This window comes from Nyctereutes procyonoides, unplaced genomic scaffold (genome assembly GCF_905146905.1).
Source record: "Nyctereutes procyonoides isolate TBG_1078 unplaced genomic scaffold, NYPRO_anot_genome, whole genome shotgun sequence".
NCBI lineage: Eukaryota > Metazoa > Chordata > Mammalia > Carnivora > Canidae > Nyctereutes > Nyctereutes procyonoides.
In genome coordinates, this window is record NW_026575119.1 from 2,026,579 (window position 1) to 2,044,284 (window position 17,706).

The following is a 17,706-nucleotide window of genomic DNA, read 5'->3' on the forward strand; positions in this document are numbered from 1 at the left end:
GTTCCAGAGTCATCTGAGTTTACGCATAGGAACTTCCATGAACAGAAACACTCCAACCAACAGTCAAAGAGGATAGAAAAAGTTCTACTTAGAATTTGCCCATGGATCAAAACCCTAACCTACAATTCTAATAAGGAAACCAGGATCTCCAAGAGTAGATGCATTTTCAGGGACTTTTAAAGAATTCCATGTGACAGGCAGCATGGAACAGAGTTCTGCAGACATGCGCCAAGAACTGCACCCCCCTTAGTGGGCAGGTTCCTGCAATCCACAGAAACCTGAGTCGAAAATGATAATGAAGATACCTGGTTTTTGGCAACCTGAAAATTTTCTTCAAAGAAAGGTAATTAGAGCCAAATTACCAACATGTTCTCTTTCCCTTCTTTTGCAAATCAAAAAATACAAATGAATTTCATAGGCAATTCCTCATGTAATGTTTAGTCCAAATGGTCAAAGGTAGAACTTTTAATTTCATAAGCCCAAAATCATGAAACACCAACAGTTAGCATACATATGAGAAAACAATGACAAGGACAAGATAGGAGAACTTTTTTTTTCAGGCCACAAATAATAATGGAGAGTTATATATGCATCAGAAGTAGTAATAATAAAATAATAATTAGCATTAAGTTCAAAACTTCTGGGAAAGCTATTTTGGATTACAGGATGTATTATTTACCTCAGAATGTGCAAGCTTAAAACTCAAATTGTCAAAGTTATCCCCCAACACACACCAAAAAGATTTATATACAGGCTTAAGTCCAGAAATTAAGGTTCAAAGTAGAAATACTGATAATTTCAACAAAATTCAGAATGGTTTCAGAAAGATGGTACAATTTAGAATAAAAATCAGAAGACCATCATTATATTGCTTTGTGGTATACATAGGTTACCCTGTTTTTTCTCTTCAGGATCCTTTTCTTTCTCTTGAGGAATAAGCTAAAATTTCATTACTTTCATTTAAAGAAGTTTTTAGATGGGATCAACAAATTTAAGAAGTCAGAGTAGAGTTAATAGACATGTATATATGTATGTTTCTATATGTGTACATACATACATATATGTACACCTCACCTTCTTTCATTTGTAATTTAAGGAAGGAAGCACATCCCACAAAGACCTCCAGGTAGCCACCCTCATTTGGTTTTAGCAGATGACTTGAGTGATTCACCAACTATTAGAGTAACTGACCTCTTCCCTATTAAACTTTTCCTGGGGAAAAAGTTTCTGCCATTCCTAATGCTAAGACTTGGCCCATCTCATTTGCTGGGAAAGCAAGAGCCTAGTACAACTTTTCACAAGAGCCAAAATCTGGAAACAAGTAATAGAAGACTGCTTAAGAGAGGTAAGGACCAAGAATGCAGATAAGTGTATTTGAAACAACTGTTCAGAACTACTTAGATTCTGTGTTGTTTATTATAGTCCAAATACATGAAGTTTTTATGAAATAAAATCATATGGTACAGATAAAAATGGGCCATGAAAGCCCAGTCGGAGTTGTTTGCAGGCCAAATTGCAGACCACCCAACAATTTACATTTTACGAATTTGAAACATCTAAAAATAGAGAAGGTGGTTTCTCAAAAAAGAGAGAGGGAAGGAAGGAAAGAGGAAGGAAGGCGACAAGAAACCATTCAGGAAGTGTTAGCTAACAAGATACCCTACTTAGAAAGAAGGGACAAATGCATAAAAATGCTTAAAATTTGTGCAGGCTACTGCAATAGTAAACACAGTAGAATACAGAGGCCTCGTAGTACTTTTGTATTGGCATATATATATAATGTCTCTAGCACTTTTAAAAAATATGCAGAGACTAATAATTAAGGATCATTCTAGATAAAAATACAGTATTTCATAAAAGGGCAGGGGGCAGTGGAGAGGAAAGTATCGTCTCAGGGGAGATCCCCACAGACATACCGAGATGAAACTATGTTTTTTGGTAATTCTAGTGGATATGGCAGCAAAAATAGTTGTAAGGATGTTGGCTGGTTTTGAGAGGGTTATTTTCAAATATAACCTTACAGCTACATTTGCGAAAGCATCTTTGTGAAAAGTTCATTTTATTAACCCTGTAATACAATGTCTATATTGACATCTCTTTTTAAGATAACATACAAGTAGCTGAGCTGTGAAGGGGTAAGGGGTGTGTGCTTTAAAGCAAATGTGAACCCTTTCTGGGTTCCTCTCACACAAAGGGATACAGACTCTTAAATAAAATAATACTTCCTTAAAAATCTGCCACCTCATAATTGTTTACATCATAGAAAAATAGCATTTTTGTAAAAAGAAATATAGTTACTTTGTTAAAATGGTCTATTTTAAACCAGCAATTACTTTTCATATAAAGAATTTCTAAACATCCATACAGAACATAAAAATAGATAATACTGAGGGCAAAGCAGACGATGGCATGTTTGCGAATGATCAAAGTATTTCATCGCCAGATAAATAATACTCTGAATACATTATGGTACAATTTTTAATCTTTTAGAAACTTAAAAGATATTGCTTTTATTCTCTGATGGCAAGTTATTTATAAATAGAGTTACTTGCAGCAGCAGAAGGCCAAATTGATTAGAAACGGGCATATAGATTCATCCCATTTCCCCTAAACTCAAAGTGCTGGAATGCCGGGCAGTTGGCCCAAGTCCCAAACTCCTTAACACGAGCATGGGCCACGGGCTATGGAGATGCAAAGGGGAATTAATGACATTCACAGTCCCTTCAAAACCATTCCCGGTTGAATTTTACATGGAACCAGATTAACACCAAACTATTTACCAGCTTGGCTAAATCCATCACTAAGGAGAGTTTATGCAACTCCTCTCTACATACAGGCATTAACTCTTCATATTATAAAAACAGATGGTTTCAATAGACTAATGCTTTATTTCCACAAAGTGATTCTAGAGGGATGGTGAATTTCTTGGTGGCAGTGGTAGAGGATGCGACAGTACAGTACAAGCCAGCAGGCGCCAGCCAACACATGGGCAGGCAGGGCGGACAGGCCAAACAAGAGGACACCCAGTTAGTAAACTCTAGCGATCCGGTGCTTCACTGGCATCTCCTCACACCCTCTCCACTCTGCTAGGGTCATACGAATCTATAAAAGAGAAAAAAAGATTAGTGGTATATTCAATTAGAGTGTTTTCTGTTCAATCCTCAGACATAAATATTTTGAGGGAACAAAATTCACAGGTGTAAAGTGAACACTTAGACATTTAAACAATATGGTTTTCACTGAGGAGTAAGAAACTATCATCAAAAGGCTGTTTTAAAAGGACACTGTATTGGTCATTGTACATTGTACAATTGGTACATTGGTCACTACCTAATCAGAGAAATGGAACATCATTCAACTTTAAATGTAACACTAGTAGGGCACCTGGGTGGCTCAGTGGTTGAGTGTCTGCCTTCAGCCCAGGTCATAACCTCTGCATCCTGGGTTCGAGACCCGCATCAGGCTCCTGGGTCAGTGGGAAGCCTGCTTCGCCCTCTCCCTCTGCCGCATTCCTTACTCATTCTCTCTCTCTCTCCCTCAAATAAATAAAATCTTTAAAAAAAAAAAAAGAAAGAAAGAAAACACGAAATCTAGGATTGGTACAATTTGACAGCTATAAAAACTATTGTAAAATGATTTCTTCTTAAATGTGCCTGGACAACTGTGCAATACGAAGGCCGTACCGATCCCAATTTCTCCAGCAGCAAAACGCCCTACCATGTCTGCTAAGACAGTCTCAGCTTAGCCATGATATGCTTACTATCCAGACGACACACCTGTGATGGCTAAGACCCTGCTTACAGCGCTGAGTCAGACATTACAAACCAAATAGGACAACAGTGCCTGCATTTGGGAAAAGCAAGCAGCCTGCTCCTCCCCAAATGTGATTTGCTGCACCAAGTGCCCGCGTGGCTAAAAGCAAGTGGAGCTCAAGTGGGTTGGCTGCCTTCTGATTTTTTACACTCAGCAACACCCAGTGTGATAACATCCGATATGAACAGCTGAGCACTACATTTTTGTGCTCAGTCAGCCTCATTGTGTGTGGATTTGGAGGGGGACCTCCTCTGAGCAAGAACAGTTTTTTTCTCTGGAGATGAGGGGGGGTGGTCACTTCCAGCCGGTGAGAGGCCAGAAAGACGCTGAGCATCTATTGAGCATAGGTTACATCCAGTGGGCACCGAGCAGTTCACCTCGGGCCAGGTACAGGGGGACACCTCTGCAGAACAAGTCCACACCCCACAGCCCTACTAATGCAGCTAACGGCCCGGAGCCAGGGAGCCAGGGAAAGAACTCTGTAGAACAATGGGCTCCTTCTGCCAATCATAGACAGTGTAGGTCCAATAAAAATATAATGTGAGCCACATAACATTATTTTAAATTATCTAGAAGGTGTGATAAAGCAAGTAAAAGGGAACAGGTGAAATTAATTTTAATAATATATTCTATTTAACCAAATACATCCAAATTATTATTTCAACAGGTGATCAATATAAAAATTGAGAAACTTAAAAAAATTTTTTTTAATCCTAAGTCTTTGAACTCTGGTATGTATTTTACACTTGCAGCACACCTCAGTTTGGATAAGCCCCGTTTCAAATGCTCAAGGCCCCACATATGACCAGGAGCTACCATCCTGGCATGTGGAGATCTAGAGGACAGAGAGGCTACTCTGAGTAGTGAGAATCCTGGTTCCAGTGGGCAGGATTTCGGGTAGAGACAACACACTAAGGCCTGCCCTTGTGGGTGTTTTGTGCATCAACATGCTGGAGAGCTACATTCAGCCTTCCCACGAGTGGCATTGCTTGGCATCTCACACCCTCCCAAGATGCACCCCTTTGGGCCCAAAGCAGTCTCTCCTTGTTTTCCTCCTGCGCCCAGATGGATAGAGTATGCCACGGAGGTTGACAGAACCAGGGTTCTGAACACTACCAGTTCCTAAGATTACACTTCCAAACTGGAACACGTTCCATCTAGCAGAGATGGCATTTTGTCACCTGAGTTAAGTTTTAAGGTGCTGACTTCTTAGCCAGAGGCCCAAAAGACCACTAAAAAGATATCAGCTGAAAGGACCACCTTCAAGGATCACTGCATGTGGAAGGGCATGTGCATGTGTGTATGCTGGGCGGGGGTTAGATATACGGTGGCATAAACTTATTTTCATATTCCAGAACAAAATCTGAATTCTAAGTGGGCTGTGAATTCGGGAATAGTGAAGTGGTTCCTACACACTGGGATGACAGGGGCAGGGGTGGGTTGGGGGATGGAGATGTTGATTCTTATGTATAAAATGATAAACTATATCAAGAAGAAAACATGTCCCAGAGTTTATCAGCAAAAAAAGCAACAAGGCTTTATTCTCACTTGTGAAGCAACAGTGAGGAGAAGGTAAGATATCTCAAGTTTGACTGTCATAGTCATATGATCCACATTCCTCTCAAAATGATTCTGGATACACCTGGTGACCATCACATGAAGGAGGTGCACCCGAGCTCCTCTTCCTGCATGAAATTGTCCCTAATGGTGTCCTGCTCTGCCATTATTTAAGAGTGCCAGAGGGGACTGTGTGCATCATGAGCAGCTCTCTGCCTTTAGATTTGTGGTCACTTTATTATGTATTAATAAATGCATCAGATGGAGAAGAGGGGAAAAATATCTACTAAATGTCAGTAACTACAGTTTATTTTTTATTTTTTATAGATTTTATTTATTTGTTCATGAGAAACACACACACACACACACACAGAGAAAGAGAGAGAGACAGAGAGAGAGAGGCAGAGACACAGGAAGAGGGAGAAGCAGGCTCCATGCAGGGAGCCTGATCTGGGACTCGATCCCAGGTCTCCAGGATCACACCCTGGGCTGAAGGTGGCACTAAACCACTGAGCCACCCGGGCTGCCCAGTAACTACAGATTAAAAAAAAAAAAAAGTAATGGAAGAGGTGTTCCTAGTGGTTAACATTAAAATTGGCATTACCTACATGTTTGCAGATACCTGTCCAACCCTCTTCACGTACCAAATGATCTAAACCCTCTTCACATGCCAAATGAGCTAAAAATTGAGGGAGTGCTTTATTGAACTAGAAGTTTCATGTCATAAAACATTCCCTGAAATATGTGGCCATGAACTGAGAAAGAGAAATCTTGACAAACTGGTAACAGGATTTGCCTCATTTAAAAATCCTTACAATCTTCAGGATGAGACCAGACTGATGAAGAAACTCATTTTAACTCACACTCAAAAGCGAGTGGGCATATTTTGCATGGGAGGAGAGAGGACCCATTTATTAGAGCTAAAGCCTAATCCCAACAGCTCAAAAAATGGGTCGTATAACACTTTTTCCCCACCATTATGGCAAGAGTTCCACATCTTAGTGTTCTCTTGGCAAAGACCTTTATCAAGTCAGATGATCCAAGAGGGCCCTGACAAATGGGTTATTTCAATAATGTATTTCGTGTAAGGAACTGAGCAACACTGGCCAACACTCCTAAGAATCATACTGCATTCGTGGGAAAATTTAAAAAGTGCCACGTGGATGTTTTGCAGAACAAAAATTCTGGATTTTTTTAGCTGAAACAAGTGATCTTGTCCATTGACAGAGAAGAGGGAGTAGGGGCGCTGCCCCACTGGGGGTTGCCTCAGGAGGGGGGCTGGGGGCCCAGGGTCAGCATGGTCACACACACAAGGGCAGTTTCCCCCTTGCTGTAAAAAGGTCTAAATGAATGATCTGAGGTCCCTCCCTGTGTGTGGTTTATGATGCAGGCCTTCTGACATATACCTCCACTCTTCTTTCTAATCAGTGCTAGCATAAATGATTTCTAATTGCCCAGCCTCTGAAGAAAATGCTGGAAATGGAGATGCCTGTCTGCATCAGAGCTGAGAGGGTGAGACTGTTTGGGGACAATCCCCGTTGCTGCCCCTGATAACCTGCCTGGTGGTTTGACCTGGAGCAGCTCTGAAGGCATTAAGGTGACAGAAGGGAGAGGCCCAAAGGCCAGGGGGTGCCCTCTGTCCTGGGCTTAGCCCTCAGACCTTAGGAGACCTTATGGGACAGAGCTAATGGGTGAAACTTTTAGGGGTGGGGTGCTGAGAAAGTGCAAACTGTTCCTTCTATCTACTAAACCTTTTTAAAGTTTCATAAATGGTGTGGTAGCAAAAACAGATAAAATGGGACAAAGGACTTTGGAAGGTTCGGTTTAAGACACAGCAGCCCGGCTGGGTAGTTTATTTAATTATCTGGGTATCTCTTTCTTATTAGGTTAATAAAGAACACGCAGGTGGTCCAGGTGAATGTTGTTTGGGAGAGAGTGCAGAGCATGTGCGGCACGGCACGGTCTCTACAAGGTTCATCAAGGGGTGGCACCAAAGCTGGGATACTTTACTGATTTACCTCTTCACAGTCAGGGACCTAAGATTTATTTATACAGATAATTGTATATAATTGTTTGCATAGGTAATTTCCATAAAGACATAATCATTTATGATGTACCACGGGATACTGATTTTTAAGGAAAGCTTCTGGATGACTCTTTATAAAATGAAGAATCTTCTGGTATGATAATTCACAAACTCAGCTTTACCAATACAGGATTTGCATCATCTGACAACCTGGTATTTTTGTTTTTGCTTTTTGTTTTTTAAGATTTTATTTATTTGAGAGAGAGAGAAAGAGAAAGAGAGAGAGAGGGAGGGAGAGAGAATGAGAATGTGAGGTGGGGAGGGGTGGGGGCAGATCGAGAGAGAAGCAGACCCTCCACTGAGCAGGGAGCCCATGCAGGGCTCAATCCCAGAACCCTGGGATCACTGCCTGAGCTGACAGCAGAGCTCAACCACTGAGCCACCCAGGCATCCCCGACCTGGTGTTTTTTATACTCTAAGACCATCAAATTAATACTGAGCCCTGCCTGCGGCCTGCCTCCTCACCTGGGCACCAGAAGTCCTGCTGGACAGTCTTCTCTCTCTGTGCTGCTGGATGCCTGTCTTCTTCCAGCGAGGGGGCCCCCTTGGAGACAGGGAGGGGATGCCCGGCCTTCAGGTCCCCCGCATTTGGAGATACCAGGCCTCCAGGTGGCACCCTCTCGGCCTTCAGGTCCTCGGCCTCCTCCACGGAGTCGGCGCTCCGGGAACTCAGGAGCCTCATCCGAGACACAGAGCTTACCTCCTTCATCCTCATCAGGCGGTCGGGGTCTGCTCTCCGAGGGGGGGAGGCCAGTTTCTCTTGTAAACTTTCGATCACTTTGGAAGTGCTTCTGAGCCTCTTTTCTGCGCCTGCCACGCTCGGGGTCCTTTCTATAAAGTGGAACAGAGTGGACCTGAAGGGTGGTTTTGTCTCCATGTCCCTGTGATCGCAGGATGTGAACTCCTGGCGGCTGGGCTGAGGCTCAGGACTGGGGGCTTTGCTGGGGACAGTCCTGTCCACACTCACATGCTCAGCGGTCGGGGCAACCCGACGGGCACCGTCCCTTTCCCCTACAAAGAGAGGGCTTTCGGTCCAGCCACACTTCCTCCTGCCATAGAAGGCGTCCGTGGACACCGCGGGGTCATCTGGCTGCACTGAGCTGGATGCAGCCTCCTTCCTGGGGGCCTCTGGCCAGCAGACACTTCCATCGGGCTCAGGGTGCTCGTTCTGCCCTGTTCTCTGGGCACCTGGCAGTAGGGACTCCACGGCCACCTCGATGCCCAGGATCCTTGCAGCTCTTGCTTGCAGGGACTCATTTGGGGGGATTTCTATGGCACTCGCTTCCCCTAAAGAGCCATCTGACTTCTCGGCACTCCGCTCTGGTGCAGGTAGCAGCCCCACAGACCTCAAGTCTGGGGCTGACAGTCCTCGGGCTTTGCTGGCAAGAAAGAGTGGGAGCCGCGGGCCCTGCTCCCCTCCACCACCAGCCTTCCGAGGGGCTGCTGCACCTGGCCCACCAGAAATGGACATGCCGGGCAGCTCCTGACTTTCCCCGGGCTGCCTTAGCTCAGCTGGCTCAGACAAGAGCACTGGCTTCGTGTCACTGGACTTAGAGGACATCACTGCGTTCACAGGACCCAGGCTGACTGCTGGCTTGTCCATCCTGTGCTCGGCCTCCTGGTCTCCTTTCTCGGTGACCGGGCTGGTGCGTGGAGACAGTGAGGCCGCAGCCCTTCCGCCTACCACCGTCACGGGGCCCAGGGACCAAGGGGGGACGTGGGGCCGGCCCAGCTTCTGCTCCTCGCTCCAGCTCTCGGACTTACTCTTCACTCTTCCCGACCTGGGCCCGGGCTCCTCGGGTGCCAGCCTCCCTAGGGCAGCCTCAGCTCTCTGCACCTGGCCTGCCTCACCCAAGCCCCGGCTCTTGGCGGTGGTGTCCACGTGGCCTTCACACCGCCACTCCGTGTCACTGTCCTCGCTGCTGTCACTGCCACTGTGACTGCTCTCCTCCTCCTCCTGAAGCTCCCTGTTAAAACTTTCCAGCTGGCTTATCAAATCCCAGGGACGCCGGCTCACTGGCTTCAGGAGAAACTGGCCAAAGAGCTGCTGACTATTGCAGGGGCCGGTGGTCTCCCCCTTCACCACCTCGCCCCGGGGCACAGGGCTGGCGTCGCGGCCACGGCCATCCACGCACGGCTGAGTGGGCCCTGCTTTCAGAATAGGTGCGTGGCTTATGCAGGAGGAAGTCTTCGAGAAAGCGCTGTTGCTGGAGGGGCTGAGGGACATCTGACCTTTCAGGTGATGAGCATGTGGCCTCTGGCTCTGGTGGCTGGAAGCTAACACCCCAGGCAGGTGAGCTTCAGAGGCAATGGGGTCTGAAAATCTGGGTGTCAGTACTGCTTTTGGGGACCCTCCCGGCTTCTCGCATGGGAGGGGCAGAGGGCTTTTGGAGTCCTCGGTGAAAGTGGTTTGTGTTTGCTGATCTCTGTACTGGTGCCCTGGCCATGAGCCAGAATACTTGAGCTCTCTGTGCTTTGTAGGGTGAAGGAATCTGAGGTCATTTGTTTGTTTCCCTTCTTCTGGTTCCCCCAGATCTTGTTTCTGGAACTCTGTTCTCCCAACCATACTTCCTGTGAGAGCTTGCAGCTCCAGGTCCGTGGAAGACATGCTCAGCAGACTTTGTTCTTGCAAAGCCGGGCTCTTATCAAGCCTATTCTTTTTATCAGAGCTCTGTTTTAAGTCATTGTTGTTGGTATCTATATCTGGCAGATGTGATTCGGATTTAACTGGGATGGAAACCAAACAAAATATCGTCTCGTTCATTTTTTTCTTTGAACTTTTCTTGGTCTGAATCCCAGTTTCAAACTTCTTGAGCGTGGTTCGAGTTTCGCAGGTACTCTCACCCTGCGGGCTTGGGGAGGGGGCCGGGCCTTCTGGGTGGCCACGCGGGCTGCCACCCACGGCAGGCCACTGTCCTCTCACAGCACCATGGTCTCTTTGGTCAGGAAAGCTGCCATTCTCTGCATCCCCGGGGAGATGGCCCCATAGCCACCGGGGACCAGGACTGGCTGGGGCGGAGCTGCTGGCGTTGCCTGGTGGGGTCCTCACGCTCCGTGGGCTCAAGACGGCGCCGTCCTGTTGACTGTTGCCGTGAGCAGGTGCTGGGGCAGTACCCGGACTCGAGCTGTACAACATCTCAGCAGCCTGTGTTTCTGGATGGAAACCCTGGGGCTGGGCTAGTTTAAAATGTCGTATCCGGGGATCATCAAAGGGAATATACAGGACAGAGCTGTCATAAGCGGTGGTTGGCCGGGGCTGTAGAGGGAACGCTCGAGGAGAGCGCGGGCTCGCACCATACTCGGTCCCGGTTCCCAGCGGCCTGGAAGGAGGCTGACCCCCGGCACTGGGCACCTCCGCGGGATGCTGCTGTTGACGGGGCCCAGCACACACGGGCCTGGGGGCCGCGTCGTCCCCGTAGGGGTTGGTGATGTGCTGCAGCGGTGACCTGTACGACGGCGGGGGCACGTACACCGGAGGCTCTAAGCCGGAGTCGGACGCACATAGCTCCAGCCTGGGCTCGTTAGCTCTGCTCAGGTAGGAGGCGCACAGGTCTGCCTGCTGACCATCCGGAGAGTCGCTGCTCTCCATGCCCACTCGGGAGTTCTGGTGAGAGTCGTAGGACGGAGGCTTGAGGGGTCTCCCAAACTTGGGCCGGGGCAAAGGGGCCGAGGAGCCACTCTTCTCGAGGTTCCTTGTGGATTCCAAATTGGGGGCACAATTTGGAGGGTAAAATGGCATTTTAGGAACACTTGGAAAATGTCCATCATTCAGTGGAATGGGAATCTCCATGCAACTCAGGCCCTCGGGGGAAGAACCCTGGGCAAGGACTGGGATTTCCCTTTGCTTTGAGAATTCAGCACCTGTTCTCCTTGCATGAATGGGTACAGATCTTGAAACAGTCTCTCCCCGTCACCATCAGACATCTGCCTCCCTAACTTCCTTGGCTGGTGCCAGCTCTCAAGGCTTATAGTCTGCCACTTGGCAGGTGCTGCCATTCTCAGCTCTTCTTCCCAAACTGCCTTCTTCATCACATTCTCTGTCCTTCCTCCAACTTCCCATGGACCTTCCCTCATGTGGACAGGCAGACTGTGGGCTTGGGCCATTCCTCTGCCCTCCAGGTCTTCTCGGTTCCTTGGCCCCAGGAAGCCACCAACCTCCTGTCCTCTTCTTCTCCAGTAGGCGTGGTCGTGAGCAGTCTGGGGCTGAGAGGACCACCTTAGTACGGGCTGGTGGTAAAACCTACAAAACAGACAGGCACAGAAGTTATAGCAGGGGAAGACCCATGCAGGAGAAGCATTCCTTCGTCTGCTCTATGACTGGTGCTCCCAGTCAAACACAGGTCAGTGCTTCTGCAAAATGTATTCCCAACCCAAGTACTTATTGACTTTAAAGAAAACATGTCCCACTAATTATGGTTGGAAGGCAGCCATGTGTTTTGCCACCAAGGGCCTAGGAGTGGCAGCAACAGGCTGCCCACAAACACATCAGGACATTGGTGGTACTTGAGAGATGTCAGGGCTCTCATAATGTTCAAATGCCCAAGGGAACAAGGGTCAACTCGAGAGTAGTATTTCTCAAAGTGTGGTCATGGGCCACTGGGAGTCCACTCTCCCCCTGAGTCCTGACCACTGAGGTCTCCTGGGAATTTGTCTGGGAACCGGCTTTTTAGAACCCCACCCTTGGGCAGTGGTTCTTAACCTCAGCATGGGCAGGAATCACGAGAAAGGGTTGTTCAGGCACAGACTGCTGGGTCCCATCCCCAGTTTCTGATTCAGCAGTTTCAGATCAGACTCTACAGTATGCATCTCCAACACGTCCCCAGGTGATGGGGGTCCCAGCACCCCACTCTGAGAATCATCACTGCACGTTAGACTCTAGAGGGACTTCCCAGGTCTTGAGGCCCAGCCAGCATCCCTGCTGCATCACGCTAGAGTCCCAGAGGCAGGAGACTTGGCATCTGGGTTTCTCGGGCACCTTAGATATGCCCACTGTGCAGCTGGACAGAACCATGGCTCCGTCAGAGTTCCTGCAATTCCCTGATGGCAAGAATCTCCCCATGGGCTCACTAAATACACGTTACCAAGTCCCTCGGGTAAAAATCCAGATTTGGTAGGTCTGGATTAGGGTCCAGGTGCCCACATTCGTAGCAAGCACTCCAGGGGAGTCTCACCTTAGGTGATGTGGGAAAAACTGCTCGGGCTGATTTCGAAACTCAGCCGGAGAAGAGGGGCTCTGTCCATACGCCAGAACCCCCTGCCAGGCAGGACACGGTAGCACCAAATGCCAGCCTGGTTCCAGCCTGCTGCCCATCACCTGGCCACACGTCAGAATTTCCCTGTGAACCTTTAAAAAATATGAAGGCCCAAGGCCCACCAGTCTAGCAAGCAGCACACCCCCAGTGTATTCCGACATCATCCAGAGTTCAGAATCACTGTTCTAAGGCAGATGAGGAGGAAATCAGAACAGCCCTGTTAACCCTGCACAGAAACAGTCAGCTGCTAAGTGACAAGAGACCAGGACGATGACACTGGAAAACCCAGAAACTGTTATTTTGATATATATCCCGTAGTCTTGGTGTGGGTGAGGGTGGGGATTTTCGAAAAGCCTTGGTTCTCTACCAGGAATCTGGGTTCTTGGGGACATTAAGTGCTTCCTGCTTGTTAACGCACCCTCACTCCGCTGAGACAGGTACTGCTGTCATTCCCGTTTGACAGAGGAGGAAACTGAGGCACAGATGGTAAGTCACTTAACAGTAACATGCACTTGGCACTTATGCTGTGTCAGGCACTGTGCGAAGGATGCCAAGTGAGTTGTATGTATTTCCACTGTTTGTTCTCCCTTTTAAGGGACTGGGGCATAGAGAGGTTTAACATCTCTCCCAAGTTGCACAGCCTGGAAGTTTGTAGGGACAGCTTCAAATGCAGTCAGTGTGGCCCTAAATAAAGCCCATTCAGGTAGCCATTCCATTTCACAGCTCCCAATGTCATGCAAAATTCCTCAAGTGAATAATTTTAACAGATGAATAGTATTGTATCATACATACAGGATTACTTTAAGGGCCTCTCTGTAGATGACATTCTAAAACACTATGAGAAACGCTATTGCTTGCAAACACTAAGCAGGTCTCGGGTTATTTAGAATAAATCCTTAGAAAAGGAATTAATAGATCGGGGGCTTTATATTATCTCTATTGTCAAATCTGCCCTTAGATCAGCGGTTCCAATCTACTTTCCCACCTGTGGTGCAGAGGAGAGCCAATCTTGCCAGACCTTTCCCATCTCTGGTTATTACAATTAATTTGTTTCCTTATGAGATAAGTGGAAATAACTTCTGATTGGTTTTAATTTGCATTTCATTGATTACAAGTGAGGTCAGCTTTTTTTTTTTTTTTTCATGTGCTCAGGTGTCATTTGTGGTTCCAAACGATTTCTACAACACAGCCCACTTTTCAGCTGATGGACAATGGAGGGAGGGTGGTAGGAATAGGAGGAGCTTTGGGGCCACTGGTTCTGGGCAACAGCGGGAGGCCTGGGAGGCAGGGGAGTAACCTCCAGGGACAGGCTGAAGGGGGACCATTCCCAACACACTTGATGGAGGCTGCTGTCCTTTAGGAAGGAGCCTGGATGGTCAATAAAGAGCGAATATCTATGATGATGACATTACAGGCATACCTCACTTTATTGTGTTTCACAGATATTATATTTTTTACAGATTGAATGTACAAGACTTCAGTGGAAGAAGTTATTGCAAATGGGGTGGAAACAGCAAGAGAACAAGAATTAGAAGTGAAGTCTGAAGATGAGATTCAATTGCTGCCATCCTGTGATAAAACTTGAATGGATGAGGAGCTGCTTTTTATGGATGAACAACGAAAGTGGTTTCTTGAGGTGGAATCTGCTCCTGGTGAAGATGCCGTGAAGATTGTTGAAATGACAATAAAGAATTTAGAATATCATATAAACTGAGTTGATAAAGAAGCAGCAGGGCCTGAGAGAATTCAGTACAACAGTGAAAGAAGTTCTACTGTGGGTCAGATGCTATCAAAAAGTATCACATCTCTCGGAGAAATTGTTCATGAAAGGAAGAGTCAATGTGGCAAACTTCATTGCTGTCTTATTTTAAGAAATTGCCACAGCCACCCCCACCTTCAGCAGCTAACAACCTCAAGGCAAGATCCTCCTCCAGCAAAAGGATGATTTGCCGAAAGCTCAGATGGTGGTTAGCATTTTTAGCAATATTTTAACTTTTTAATGTTTATTTTTTTAAGTAATCTCTGTGCCCAATGCCGGGCTCAAAGTCACAACTCTGAGATCAAAAGTTGCATGCTCTATCGACAGAGCCAGCTAGGTGCCCCAATTTGGCAATATTTTAAATTGAGGTATATACTCTGCTTATTTAGACATAACACTATGTGCATTTAATAGACTATTGTCTGGTGTACATGTAACTTTAATATGGATTGGGAAACCAAAAAATTGGTAACTGAAGCAGCAACATCTCCAAGGCATGCCATCATTAGTGTAGTAATAGTAGTAGTTAGTATTTTGGAATTACTTCTTTGCCTCAAGTCCTGCTCCCATCCCCACTCCAGATAACTTTTTAAGCAGCCACTTAAAGCAAAGCTGAGTTATGAGTTGAAAAAGCAGAAAATATTTAAAATCAATGTGAGGTAAAGCATTTGCCACCGAGCAATCAAAATGCTTCTGCATTTATTACTTTTTTTTTTTAAAGATTTTATTTATTTTTTTGAAAGAGAGAGGAAGAGAGGGAGCAGCAGACTCCCCACTGAGCAGGGAGCCTGATTCGGGGCTCAATCCCAGGATCCTGAGATCATGACCTGAGCTGAAGGCAGATGCTTCACAGACTGAGCCCCCCAGGCGCCCCTGCATTTACTACTTACACATAGTGTCAGCAGTCTTGCTGCTTTTGTTGTTATCAAAATCTTGTTTTGAGCACTTAGGATTTGAATGCTTAGCAGAACACTTCTTGGATCAGTTTCTATAAGGACTGGTCAAGGTGGAAGCCGTCATCTCCACCCTCCTCGCACGGCCCCCACCCCCTACCCTGGTGAGCCAGCGAGTCGCCAGCATGAGCTCTGGAAGCTCCAGGCTTTTCCCTGAGTAAGTCCTCTGTGACTGTCTGTCCATCATAGATGTCCTGAGAAACACCAGAAGATGAACTGATTGTGGGGTCATAGGCTCTACGCAGGTCCAAGGGCAAGACTTAAACATTGCAACTTAATAAGAAGTGACAATTGCCACGGACCCAATTAAGAGAGAGTAAAGAATCTCCTTTCTTGCCTCTGTTCTTCAGCAGATGGTGAGTGGGCTTTATATACCACATGGCTTTAATGAGTACCGTTCTTAGTGCTTATAGGCCTATAAACATTTTCCTGGGGCACTCAACTTTGTAAGAAAAACCACATTGTGTGGCTTTTGCTCATTTCGAGTGGATTATTCTGGTTTCTCAGTAAATATGTGGTGTGCTTAAGTGCCCAGAGGTGGCTGGAATCCCAAGGTGCTATTTGTCTATGTACGTGCTACGAGCATGATCAGAAGACAAATAAAGAATGATATAAATAGGGCAAGAATACAGTCAGACCTAATCCATTTTCTTCCCCACATAAAAAGGTTACATTGTATCACCTTCACCTTGTCAAAACTGCCCTATGGAGCCAACTGAAATGGCTAAGCATTCTGGATTCAACTTTTTTCTATTAGTACAACACACCAAAATCTCAATTTAAGGTAAATACAGGTCATCTGAGAAATATTAAATAATCTATATAATTGAAAATGCTAAGGAACGTATTTAACAAACATCTATCCTGTACCCAATATGAGCCTGACTCTGACAGGTTCAAGTGGTCTCCACATGGTAAAAGTTCCGCTACAGTTCTCCCTCAGACAAGTTATCAAGCATGGATATCTACTGGCTTCGATATGTGATGTCCATTCTCCATTAAATTGTGTGTTCCCTCACGTGGCTTCAAAGCCAAGAACAGATTTTCTCATACCTTTGAGGAAATGAGATGAGATCAAGTTTTTCTTTTTAAAAAAATGAGTCCTAATAATTCACATCTTAAAAAAGTGAACAATGGGACGTTTTACAAAAACATGCTGAACACACGTATTAATGTGGGGAAAAGGGTGGGAAAAAGATAAGAAAAACAAAGTGGAATCTAAGAGCTCAAAAAAATTGTGTGGACAAGTTCAAAGAGACAAGCAGGTCTTTATACAGAGCCCCTGGGAAAGCACAACAGAGGTGAGACACACGTTACAGCTGCTAACAGCCCCACGCCTTATCACAGAGAAGAGACATGATATCAACAAGACAACTGATAAAAACTGTTTGGAAAATATCTGAAATGTGAACATGTGAAAAACAACATGTCCAGAGGAAAATAGGCAAGCCCATTCGCTGTATAAAAGGTAATGATGAAAAAAATTAGAAGACATTTCTATTAGCGCACTCATGACTCACTTTCAACCAAAACAGAAAATAGTGCCTTTTTTTTTTTAAAAAAAAGTAAAAGCCTACATAGAATGACAATATTTGACATGACTTGTAACCATGGTTTCACACACCCCAGGACTGTCTTCTCATTGGACCCCGAGGTCCTTAGAAGCTGCACCAAACTTGTTATCATCCAGGCACACTACAGCCTAGCTCTGCATTGATACTGGTGGGCATGGGAGAGATGTCCTCCTTCTTCCATGAACGAAGTCCTGAACCCAGTTCTCCAGGGGCAGATCCCAAAGTCTAGCCAACTGTGCTTCCCTGTGGAGGTCCTGGTGGAGGGTGGGAGGTTCCACTAAAGTAGACTCCAGGTCCTGTGATTTCTTCCAGTTGGCAAGCCCACCAGCCTAAAAGATGGTCACATCCTACAGGACATGGGGGACAGTTGTAGCACTTTGCCAATACTATTCCTTCAGAAGCCACTCCCTATTCCAGATGGGTCCATCTTACCCAGATGCATAATCTGAGCATAAAGGTCACTTAAAGAGCCTTCCTCACCTCGAAGGAGAAGCTCTCTTCTACTAGATTGGCAGAGGCATTGGGGCATCTCTTAAGAGTGGCTCATATTCACCAGTCCCTGTGTGAGATGTTTGATGTTTCTGTGATGGAGTCAGCCATCTACTGCTACAGGATTTGCTCTTAATGCTCTCTGGGCCTGGAAGCCTGCAATTTTATTTTTCAGTGTGCCTTGGTATATTGAATATAATATACTGTGTAAATAATCCTCTGA

General features: G+C 46.1%; 1 protein-coding gene across 1 annotated transcript in view; it reads right to left on the minus strand.

Annotated features, from left to right (window-relative positions):
* Positions 1-450: 450 nt before the first annotated feature.
* The window catches only part of JCAD (junctional cadherin 5 associated), a 37,634-nt gene continuing 20,378 nt past the window's right edge, over positions 451-17,706 (minus strand). The window contains 3 exon segments of the mRNA XM_055334539.1: positions 451-3,102; positions 7,922-11,269; positions 11,272-11,696. Coding sequence (XP_055190514.1) covers positions 3,068-3,102; positions 7,922-11,269; positions 11,272-11,696 — 3,808 coding nt within the window. The 3' untranslated portion in view covers positions 451-3,067.